At 33.6% G+C, this 12,929-nt stretch overlaps 1 protein-coding gene across 1 annotated transcript; it reads right to left on the minus strand.

The window, feature by feature from the left end:
- Positions 1–2,325: 2,325 nt before the first annotated feature.
- On the minus strand, positions 2,326–7,715 carry LOC132279245 (cytokinin dehydrogenase 5). The gene is made up of 5 exons (XM_059781177.1): positions 6,733–7,715; positions 6,487–6,614; positions 5,882–6,157; positions 3,922–4,184; positions 2,326–2,900 (listed from the first exon to the last, which is right to left on the minus strand). The coding sequence occupies exons 1-5, from the start codon at positions 7,334–7,336 to the stop codon at positions 2,567–2,569; spliced, it is 1,605 nt and encodes a 534-aa protein (XP_059637160.1). The 5' UTR covers positions 7,337–7,715; the 3' UTR covers positions 2,326–2,566.
- Positions 7,716–12,929: the final 5,214 nt, after the last annotated feature.

Here is a 12,929-nt window from a genome sequence, read left to right on the forward strand (position 1 = left end):
TTTACATTTGAGATGCTCTAAGACATCAATTACTTTGCTTCATTAAGGGGTACTTAAAAGATAATTTGTTTCATTCTTCATAATTGTACCAAAAAATTAACACACTCCAAAAGGATAATGTAATATCTTCTTTTCCCAACAAGACAAATTTGAATTTGTACTATAATAGTACTCTTATCTTGACTTCGTTATATTTAATAACATTTATTCTCTACTCACATAAAAAATAAAAATAAAAATCGGATTTGATCATGTGTGATGCATCTGACTCTCGAACTACTTATCCTGAAATTTTGTAAACTTTTGGACCTAACGAATTGCCCACATTGGACTGTGAAGGAAGGTTCTTTAAGCGAATATGGGCTGTCATAATTGGGCCCCCAACACGAATTAATAAAGTGGATCAATCTCATTAGCCATTTCAAATTATTCGATCCATATGTTTGTTTTCGATACAAGGGTGGGACCATAAGTCCATTTCGCTACCTTTTTGGGAGATAGAATAAAATCCAAGCCTATCAAAATGTATATATATACTTTTGTATTGTGTGTTCATAAAGGTACATCAGACGTGATCACAGATCCATATAATTGACATCCTGGTTTCTGTGGTTGAACATAACCTCGCTATCAATTTTTCTATTTTTCATTTAAAATCAAGATAATACATTAATAGGCAAGTTAAATAAACCGTGCCTTCACAACATCCATCAAAACAGGAGGAAATTAACATAAAAATTCAGTTTTGGGCTTCACATCATTCACCAGATATCTTCGGTTTTTACCATTTTGATCATGAAACAAGTACTGAAAGAACAAAATGGTTGAGTAGGGCAAATCAGTTACATAAACCTAAACGGCAAGAAAAGTAAATGGGATTATGAAATGTATATGAAATTTATATTAGATATTGACCATTTTACCCATTAAGTGAAATTAATCTAAAGAAATTTAAAGTTCAAACTTTACATAGGACAGAAATTTTTTATATTATTTTTAAGATAAGAATATTATATTAGAAATCAAGACTCGATTCGGACTCCTAAAAATAACATAGAACAACCTAACCATTGAGTTACGACGAATAGAATTTCAAAAATTTAGGCTAATAGGGTAAATAGCTAATAAGTGAGGGATGGAACAATAGAAGCCGGACCGGGGACATGAATGGAAGGTAATAGGTCGGGCGGTCGGGACCACGGTGGCTGCAACTGACACAGGCATGTGGCAGTGCACAATGGATACCAAAAAGGCCAAAATGGATCCTACCATCCTCTCCACTCCACCGTTGATGTTAATTACTTTCGACAACAACTACTCAACTGCAGCAAATTATATCAAAATCTAGTTTTTTCTTTTATTTTTAGGTATTTTTTTTAAAAAAAAAATTATTTATTTGTGTCAAACATTCAAGTAAATTTTAACATATATTTAAATTTTTGCTTACATGCATTTGATTTGAATTAGATATATTACAGTTATTGTATCAGTGTATTTATCTAAGAAGTTCATACACTCCAAAATGGTAACTTAATTTTAGTCAACACCGTATGGACATCGATGCTTTATTGACACTTTGCATAGGTGTTGATTGAAACTTGATAATTCTATTTAAAATTTAACTTTTTTATTTTAAATATTTCACAAAGACATCTCAAACAGTAGGTCAATATATTATTGAAACTTGATCAACAGATCGTACACTCAGTCTTATAAAAAAAAACAAATATGTAGTATGAAGACAATATTATGAGCATACATCAAAATGTCAAACCTCTTTTTTCTTTAACATTTTGATATTAAAGAAATATCGTAGCATACTAATAAAGAAAAACACATTAATAAATGACAAGATAGAGATATGATATATACTATATTCAATAATACTCTTTTCCTTCCATAAAATTTGTATATGTTAAAAACTGTTAGTCACAAAGTTTTATGTGACGGAGGAAATATATTTTTATATTCTAATAGGTTGTGTTCTATTTTATATACCTTTATTATAAACGTTATAAATTAATTAAAATTTTATAATTATCTTAATCAATATATATATATATATATATATATATTAATTTAATGGTGTCAGACATGTCAAAGCATGTGTGTCCATCTATGCTTCTTCTTAGACTTGTATAACGATCTAAAGGTAAATTTCACTTACTTTCTCTTAAGTTTGTTAATATTTCACATACATTTCTTTTATATTTTATTATCTCACTTATTATCTCTATTAGTGATTTTTTTTACGGCTTTATTTATAAAATATTTATTATCATATTAGACATTAGAATGACAAAATGATCAAGCACAGTAGAGTATGTTAATAATATTGACAAACGTTGTGCAAAATATTGACAAGCCTAATGCGAGATAAAGTGAAATTTACCCATGATTTAACTGATTGGTGAAATGGTATTGTTTAGCTCATGTATTGAAACACTAGTGAAACTCTCGATCTTATATAATCCTAGTTTAGGACAAAAATACTTGGTACTTTTACCCTTTTGCTATGTACAAATTTGCAAAGTCACTGTGTGTTGTACACATCTGTTTGCTTTCATCACCACGAAGCCGTATTCAAGCCGAAAGAGGGTTTAAATATGCGTTGGCCGGTGGCTAAAATGCGCCGGGGGTCGAACTCCGCCTTCCTTCGCTGAAACGAGGCCCACTTATCTCCAAAGTGGTCCATCCATTCTCGCTGTGTGGTGTAATGGGGCAGGTACTGCTTGGCGTTGATCCCTGCATCATCACAGAATCTCAGGATTTGACGGTTCTGATTGGTCAGGTATTCCAACGTCTGTGTCTCATTTCCACTATCCAGAGCAGACCTAAGCAGTGCCACCAAATAAAACACCTCCTCGTCCGGTGTCACCACTGAGCTCCTCCCATCCCACCTATACAAATACAAAAGTTACATGTTAATATTGAACCGCATCAACGTAGTAACAACGTAATTCAATAATATAAAGATGAATTTTTAGTAAAATTTTAACTTGAACACGACATTTAGGAAAGTATGGGATTTGATGGTTTGGATTCTTTTGATGGATCGAGTGGGACACAAGGTGATGGGTCGTTTCCTGTACTAACGACCTATCTTGGTCGAAATACTTTGTTAGATGACAAGGGGGTATGGTCCGTGATTGGGTCCCACCAAGAAGATCATCTGACAATAGGATCTTCGCTCCTGGGGACCATCACAGCCGTCTGATTAATGGGTTTCAGCCAACAAAATCATACAAAAGTGGATTGTGTGTCATCAGAGTTAGCGAAACAGTGGATCATGGGTGCATCTGATCTAACGTTGGGGACGTGCATGTGAGCCACGTGTTAGGCACAAACATGCCACGTGATACCGAACAGAGGCCTAATCAGCTGATGATACACATCTAGTGGGGGTGTTCCTTATCTTCCATATGTTGTCACGAGTTCATATCACTTCAATTTTTTTTTTTTTTGTTAAATATACTTTTAAATATTAGTGGATTATGCAATAAATTGATTTCATTAATCGAATTATATAAAAATTACATTATTCAAATAAAATTTACATTACATCAAAATAGTGACATGTCATGCACAAAATGACCGCAAGGGATCCGGTTCTATTTTACCTTCCAAACTTAAAAGAGAGTTTTTTACCATACGTGTATATGTATAACTATGAATACATACGTAGTACTCTATATATATATATATATATATATATATACCACATTAACTATGAGCTCATCATTACGATATCTGGTGGGGGGCCTGGGGGCTATTTATGTGTGTGTATATATATATGCCGTGTGTCATGTATGACCTATATTAATACAATATAGTACTTGCATGCAGCATGCATGAATGGGATGGATGGATGCGTGGAATTAGAAAAAGGACAGAGGGAAGCATATATCACAACAAACTTACTTGTTTTTGTTCATTGGGTAGATGAGAATAGGACCACTGGTCTTGTCACCCAAAATGCCCTTGAACACCCCTTTATCGAACTCTTCAATTCTTGATTTTGGTACAAACAGGTTCAGCCATGGGTGTGGCACGTCCCACATTCCCTTGGACCGGAGCTTCAACTCCGCCTTGTGAACCCGGTCCAAGAAATCCACGTACGGAAGGTCCGTCGTGAACATCGTGGCCGGAATAAAATCCAATTTCTTCAAAAGACTCTCCACTTCCTGCAAATGCATACAAATACCCAATTCAATATTATTATGAAAAATGATATCCTCTTTGACAGTAAACTCTACATACTGATATCATGATAACGTCAATCTTTAATCGGGAAAAGTAGCTACAAAACACTTCATGTGTGAGGATAAGTTTGAATTCACATAAACTTTAATTTATTATACCAAGACAGTGTTTGGTGGGCGGGCGGTTAGATTTAGTAATTTATTAGTTAAAATATGAATCAGGTTTGATCAGTTAAATCACAGGATGAGATGGACTATTAGATCACAGAAGATCTTATTTGTTTTATTGTTTATGTCGTGTTACATATTTTAGTAAGTTATTGTATACAATAATCATATTTGAAAGAGCAACTACAACCATATAATCTAGGACAAAATTAATGTAATGACTTAATGATGCCTAGTAGTTGTAGAAAAACCCAAAAATGGTTTGGATTTGAACAGAAATACAAATTTGGACAGTGATTCGAGTAGAATGTTCTAACTTATATAGGGCAATAAAGTAATATCAAGTGCAGTTCTAGAGCATGCACAACTCTAATTATAAAATCGATTGTCTAGCGTAAGCCTAGCTACTAAGTTGATCTTATCGATGGTGTTAAGAAGTTAATTAATACATAATCTTTGACATAGTCATCCAAAATATTCACCGGATTCGAATTTAATTACAAATCAGTGTCCATGGATTTAATAGCCACTTATATATATATATATATATATATTTGTTTTTGTCGATAAGGTAGATGTTAGTCATGGCGTCGTTTTGCTAGCTAGAAGCTACTTCTTTGATCTTAAAACAAGGGACAAAAACACTCACTGTCTTCGGATACAAGACTAATTTACTGTTGCGATGATGTTAGTTCACTTTATTTATATATATATATATATATATATATATATAAAAGGTTAAGAAGATATTACATTGAGTTGTGATATACTGTCGGTAGAATGAATTTAATTATATTTAATTATTATGACATCGTCTCACACCCACATAATATATTCTCAAAACAATATATACTCAGTGTAATGTTGCATCAAACTGTTCACGCGACGGTGCATTAGGTAGTACAGTTTGTACTGCACCGATGCCAACACTTTTAAGTATCATTTCAAGAATGTAAGTTTGAAAGTAAATCAGTGATTTGAATTACAGGTGGGGTCCTCCAAGATTAAGAAAGAGACAAACCGAAATTTCCAACACAGCTTGCAAATTACTCCAGCGTTTATAAATAATGAATCACAGCTTTTGATAGACTGGAATGTCATCAGCCGCCTAACAAGATTTGTCTAGGCATAGGCAGGTCCCCACCAAGACTCACAGTAAAATTAAAAATATACTCTGTAACTCCTAATTATTATTATCTCAATAACATTACTATCAACTTCGGTTTTGCTTCCCAATAATACCCTTAAAAAAGGGCTACGTATTGAACGTACATGTACCTTATACATATTTCTCTACTTTATACACATGGGTTCCACGATAAAATAAACAGATTCGACTAAATTGATGTTAATGGAGAGTGACATGGGTACTTATTTTTTATTTATTTATTTGTAGTAAAGTAATTTAAACCGCTTTGGAACTGGTTTTAAGGATCTTTTTGTTTCTAAACTAGTTAAACGAAATAGTCTCAACAAAAAAAGGCTAGGTTGAAGCAGAGTATAAAGTGCACCTGATCAACGGTGTCGGCGGTTGATTCGTCGTAATTTTTGGTGATCTCCAAGCAGTATAAAACACCGCCATTACTAGCGAGAGAAGAAATCTTAACAGGGTTACGAGGAGAGAAAAATGAAGATCTCCAGTTGTTGATGAGGCCTTCGTCTACAATAACAAAACCCTCAACATAGTCGAATTTTCTAGATGGTGGTTGTCCATGCAGAGAGATGAGATACTCTTGGTCACGAGTAAAAGTTGAAAAATTCGAATACAATACTCGGATCCACCTCACCTGTAAAATAAAATAATAATGTTATTATTATTATTAAATAAAAACCAAAAAAGAAAAAGAAGAGTGAGAAAGTGACTGTGATTCAAAAATATTAAGTATGCGTCAACAACATTGCCAGCTTACGAACAGCCGTTTGTATGGAGTTAAAAAGCTCAAAATGACCATATAATCCTCACCTTCAGTCTTATGCATGTCGTTGACACTACATGCTTGCTTTTTAGATTTTGACATTAACTAATAATACTAGGAAATTATGTGTCTAACCATGTACACAAACAAAACCCCCATTTCAAAATAAGCTGAAATTATTGAGGCAGAGAGAGATGTACCCTTTGGGGTGCTTTTTCAAGAGCAATTCTTGCCCTAGTTATGATCCCAAATTGCCCTAATCCACCAAGAACACCATGAAACAGTTCTGAGTTTTGTTCTTCTGAACATGTCATCAGCTCACCCTTGCCTGAAAAAGTCAAATATAAATAATAATAAAAAATTAATAATGACATTAACAGTCTATGATTCGAGATATATATCAGGAATTTTTTTTCTTCTATTAGAGAAGAAAAATAATGAACAACCTGTAACAACATCTAGCTCGAACACATTGTTAATCTGAGGACCATGGTTGAAAGCTTGTCCACTAATACCAGCATTCGATAAGGTACCACCCACAGAAAGGTACAAGTAATCAGTCCAAGACTTGGGTGCGAGCCCATACTCTAGTGTGGACTTCAACACATCTATCCACAGCTCTCCGCCCCAAACGTCCGCATACCACAGCTTCTCTGCAACCCTCGTCGTCAAAGCCGGCTTCCCAGAAGAGCCGAGCTGAGCTTCGCTCGAGCCGCCGCTCATTTGAATCACCACCCCATTGGTGGTCTGAGCCTGACCGTTTATCGAATGCCCGTGGCCTCTAGCCGACACCGTGAACCCATGAGCCGACTCGTAGGCGGCTCGGACCAGCCTCGCCACGTCCTCGGCAGAAGCCGGGTGGTGAACCGCTAGCGGCTCAGCCCGGTTCAATCCACCGAAATCCAGAGAAGCCATTTCTACGTCAGACGGAGTGACGCTGAGCCGGCCGTCGACGCCGAGCCGAAGAAGCTCCACCGGGTCCAAGGTTAATCCGACGGTCACCATTAAACGACATATAGCAAACGCTAGAAGAAGCTTATTAGTAGCCATATTGGTTGTGGTGTGTTTGTTTGTTTGTGTATATATTTTCCGCTGTTTGGAGGATTTATATAGAGGAAATGGAGGTGAAGGATAAAAAACTGCGCACACCGGCGGAGAGAATTTGGTGACGCTCTCAAAGGGAACAAAATCTTGTGGCAGCAGCGTCGGAACTCGGGGCGCTAACGTAAACCGGATTGCGCTTTAAAGATTTACTACGCAACATGCACAGATTCTCTCACTCTCAAACTAAAAAAACCCTTTCTCTCTCTCTTCTTTTGCTTTCTTTAAGGAGGGAAATATGGAAGGAATGGTTGTAATTTTCTCTCTTCCCAAACAAGTGTTTCTCTCTTCCCAAACAGGTGTTTTTCTCTGTGAGGAGGGAGAATAGGAGAATTGGGGTTGTGTCTAGGAATTGAGATACAGGTTGTGAATTTATAGGACAATGACTTGGGAGGGACTGTGGAGCGACGTGGGAGTTCACGTGAGAGAGATGAGGAGACACGTGTGGGGAGGAGTGAACAGGAAATGGGGTCTACTGGGGAGTGGGACCCACAAGAGGATACGGAGGATCTGTGTGGGGACACGAGCAAGGGAAAGTTCACGTGGGTGCAGAAAGGGCACGACGTTAAGCTATGCAACCAATAAAGATTCTTTCTCCCTCTAGTCTCTTTCTCTCTCTAAAGTTATCGACCAATTAACGTCATCGCCTAAAATTTGATCTATATTAATCATGCGGTCATAATCACTGAATTATATATGTTGGCGGTTTTGCAATTTTGAACACCGAGAAGATGAATGAAACCATAGATTTGCACATTGGTTGGTGTTATCATCAACTTCAACTAGTCGATCTCTATACTTGAAATGGACTAGACTATAGTAATACATAGTTAACCACCAATGGCAAGTGGGTGTTTGGTCACCTTATTTGGTTTTTAAAAACATTACCAAGCTGTTGTTAGTAGTTTTCAATGTCTTGTATGGACTACAACTTTAATCGTTCTAATGATCCACAAACCACTGTGACATGGAACGGATCAATTTGTAAGAAAATGACCTCATTTGGTTTGTTTTTTGGTCGGATACACTCAATTCAAAGTGATGTCAAACCTAATTGTTATCTTCATTATTCAATGAATGAAGCTCTTCAATCTGTTCAAACTCTTTATATAACTTGAATAAATATTACTCTTATAAGTAATTTAAGTTAATTTAAATAATGCAAAGTTCATGTAAACTCAAGTTTTATTCAGATCTCTCAATTTGACTCGTGGGGCTTAATTGGTCTTCTTATGAAAAATTTAATTTAAAATTCTTTATTAATAGCTTTAACTTATATCACCACTTTCTTTATAATATAGTGGTCGGTAAAAAAAAATTGAGGTTTATATGAAAAGTTGTTAGTAGGGAAGTTCCAAGAGTCAATAACATGAGTCCAACTTACTAACACTCAAAACTCACCTCATTTTATAGCCGAACTTGACTCATTTAATTACTAACAGAACTAATATTATGCTAGTATATAGGGTAAATTACACTCTTTTTTATAAAAAATTTGGATAAATTATACATGATAGAGTTTTTATTATTTATTTTTCGTAAAAGTATAAAATATCTTTTATACCCTTATCAAATTTAATAACAGTTTAATAAAAAATATCTATCATACCAAGAGATTATATTACCCTTTTATTTTTCTCACATTTTGTAAACAGCATAGTACCCTAACAAATTTATTTTTCTTTAGAAAAAAAAAAAAACCTAATCAAATGTCATTAAAAATAAATTATTTTTATAAAATTAGTATAAAAAATGACTTTGCATTTCAATGGTATTTTTGTCATTTCATATCAAAATATGAGATTATTAAAGTTTTTATAAAAATAAATGGTAACTTAGTTATTTATTAAATTTTCATTAACATTGGTGTGCGTAACAATTCTCAGAAGATGTCAAAGTAATATAAGCCAAACGGTTTACCCGTATATAATTTGTCTAAATTTCAAGAGAGGTCAGTGTAATGTACTCTATTATATATTCCACAGTTTGAATCATTTTAATCTTAACAACTACAAATCACAAATCCACTTCGGTTATGTCCTAGCGATTTACTCGCTGCACTTTGGAACTTAGTAAGTTCAAGATCTGAGATTCGAGTTCCGCTAAGTGTTCTTTGTGGTTAGCTTCCGCTGCCCCTACAGTGACTTATCCAACTCGAGTGGGGAGGCGCCCTTCTGGGTCCTCAGGATTAGTTGGGTTGTTGAGGAGCTTTAAGGGTTCGTGTCTTCTCGAACGTCTCGAGTTAACTAAAAAAAAAAACACACTACAAATCACAATGTATTGTAGGTACAAAAGTGATACAATCGTAATTATTTTGTATTATTATTTTTTTTTTCTTGAAATTGTAAATCGGAGAAATAACAGGATAAAACAAATTCAAAAAAATAATTGAGAATCTGACATCGATACAAACTTGGCAAAGTATTCGTGTTAATCACTACTCACATAAATCGTTAAGTCCAGTCCAATCAATTACAGACAAAAATTTTCTTAGCCATAATCAGCTGGATTTTACACAAAAACAGCTTGCAATGCATGTTCCTAAACCAAATAATGTTTCCAACCATGATTGATGTGTCTTGTCCGCGCCTAAAGGATCACCATAAAACAAGAAGTGAAACTCCATGGGATTTATTGTCAAAAACATGCAGTACAATGTGTTGGTGTCATCCTGTTCCCATTATGGTGAGACTATATTATCAAGATGAACACTTGTAGTGCTACAGGTTGAATATTGACATCATCAGTCTACATCTCTCTGTGGCCTATTAGGTTAGGTATGTACCTGCGTTGACGATGGTGAACGTGGTAAATTCACAACTCCAAGGATTTATGCCCATGAGGGGATGCGTGTGTGACCTTGTGTCTCTATGTTTCATAACTCCTACAAATTCTTTTCGATATATACATTTATTTATATATTTTTTGTAGGGTAAAAAATTCATGCATTGGTTTGATTACTAGCTAATCCTAGCCGGCTTAGCTATTGAAATAAATATAAATTAAATAACACTCCTCCCAATCAAATTGTTGATAGGAGATTATCTTATTGTATTAATAACTCGGATCTTCTATCATATCATGAAATATTACATGTCATTATAACAATTTTATAATAGTCATACAATAATTTTATATCATTTATGTAACATCTATTTTATATTGTTTACACGAATTTATGTTACATACTGTGTAATAATACATTGCGTAAGAACTTCGTCTTCATTTATTGTTAAGAAATAAAATTGACCAGGAACATTGATTTGATGGCATTTATTAAAAGAAACTCCCTATTTTTTTTTTATTTTTTTTGTGTGCACATATAATTTCTGTTGAATCACGTTACTATTATATTACTGTTTATGATGTAATTTTGGTTAGGTCTATGTTCTTTTAACTTTGTTAAGTACATTGGTACAAGCTAGAATAGGTTAGGTTATTCAACTAATTAGTGCTGGACTATCATTAGTCAAGTCATTGTTTTTCATGAGGAACAAACCTAGCTATAATAATGTTTGTTTGCTGGCCAACATGACATAGCTTCCAACTGTCTCTATGTTGTCATGCAAATAAATCAAAATTCTTTTTATTCACACGAATAAATTAATAATTAAATTAAGCAAAATAGATATGTGTAAGTACTATACATATTTATATATGAATAACTAGTTCATTATTTCCAAATATTTTAGGGATAAACGGCATTAATTTGTCCTTTAATAATCATGTCCTCACATATTAATCATATATTAATTAGTCTAAGTTATACTAATGTAAAAACCTCTTAAAACATTTAAAAATTGTGTCAGTTTGATATTAACCAAAAACGTTATAGCCCATCGTGAATCTCCTCTTAGCGATCAGTTAGACTGAGAATGAGTCCTAACTCCTAAAAGAAAAAATCTTTCTTGCACTAGAAATGCCAAGACGAGAAAAATACATAGAATTTGGTATTTCCACAGCCTAAATAATTGCATATATAATATATATTAATTTATTTATAGAGTTTTTTATTTGGTTAAGTGATAATTTTTCCTCCTAAGATAATTGTGTGTGTGTGGTGTGAGTTAGGTGTGTCATGTGTGATCGTTAGAAGAAAAAAAAAAAATTCTCTTATTAAAGGAAGAGTTGTGACCGCAACCTTCCAAAATTAGAAATTAATTTTAGTATCAACATATTCAACAATCCAAATATTTTTACAAGTGCACCAACTACTAATTAGCAAATGTCTCTCTCTCTCTAATATACACATATATAGACACACACACATTGGGTATTGATTTAAAAATCTCTCATTAAGATTCAAAACATGCATCCTGTAAAAGTCATTCCATCAACTAACTAGATGGGTTGCAGTTTCGATTGAACTTTTGTCAGTCCATGCATATCTCTTTTAATATTACTTTCGTTACTTTTTAATTGTCTATCTTGTAAACTGTAACTCATAATTTTTTAATTGTCCGTCTGGTAATAAGTCACATTTTACGAAATGGACAATTAAAAAAGGACCGAAGGGAGCATTATTTAAAGTCATCTAAGGTTTGGAAATTGCCTAAAGTTTTTTCCGTAGCAGTAACTTGAAGACCACGCCTTGACATAACCAACTTTTGTTCACACTCATTCTGGTTGCCAAGATTGATTGGTTCTTGATAAAATTTCTAAGTCATGACTCGTGAGTCAGACAACATAAGAAAGTCATTTTCAAAATTTGAGATAGTCTCTATGTGAGCAATATTGTAATGAACCTTAAATAATGATTTATTTATTTATTTACATATTCTTGCTTTCACTTTGAATATTATGTTAAAAATAGAAGATTCCGAATATAATCTAATAAAAAGTCGTCACGAAATCTATTGATTTTAACCTATGTGGTGGCCAAACTCAACAATTTGACTATTTTATTTTATTTTAAATATTTAGAATACGGTTGGTTGGAGAAATTATTATATGTTCCCGAACTATAGATTGCGAATCGCTCACCAATTAACAGATAAAGAAATGTGTAAGTTTTATTTAGCTTTTTTCTTATTCTACCAATGATCTCGAAATCATATAATAATTTCTCGATTGAGAAAGTTAAACAGAAAAGAAAGTGGTTTATGTTATCCTTTAATTATTTTTTTCTTTTTCTTATGCCAAATGTTCTGGTTATGATCTAATAATCTTCTTATAATAAAAATGGTTGAGATGGAAAGACAGCCATACGAGTCTTATAATAGCTTTCTTATTTGGTGTCCTAGAATATAACATGTATAGTTTACTAATGCTATGATAAAACAATTAATATTTGTTATGCATGGGCTTTAATTCAAAATTTGATTCCATTCAGTTTAATTATTAATTCAAATAATATTCAATAAGAGGAAACTTGCTGTGGTTATATATAAAAGAAAAGGATATTTCAACAATATTCCTCAGTTTTCTAACAGGTGGCCTATATATGTAGGCAATTTTGTATTGCTCATAGCCATAACCATTCCATCAGCCACAATGTATGGATAGACATAAATTCTAGTTCAATAATTTAGGAAAATTCACA

Source organism: Cornus florida, unplaced genomic scaffold (assembly GCF_030987335.1).
Source record: "Cornus florida cultivar Cherokee Brave unplaced genomic scaffold, ASM3098733v1 CherokeeBrave_3.0.0_Hap2_Chr10, whole genome shotgun sequence".
NCBI classification, from domain to species: Eukaryota; Viridiplantae; Streptophyta; class Magnoliopsida; order Cornales; family Cornaceae; genus Cornus; species Cornus florida.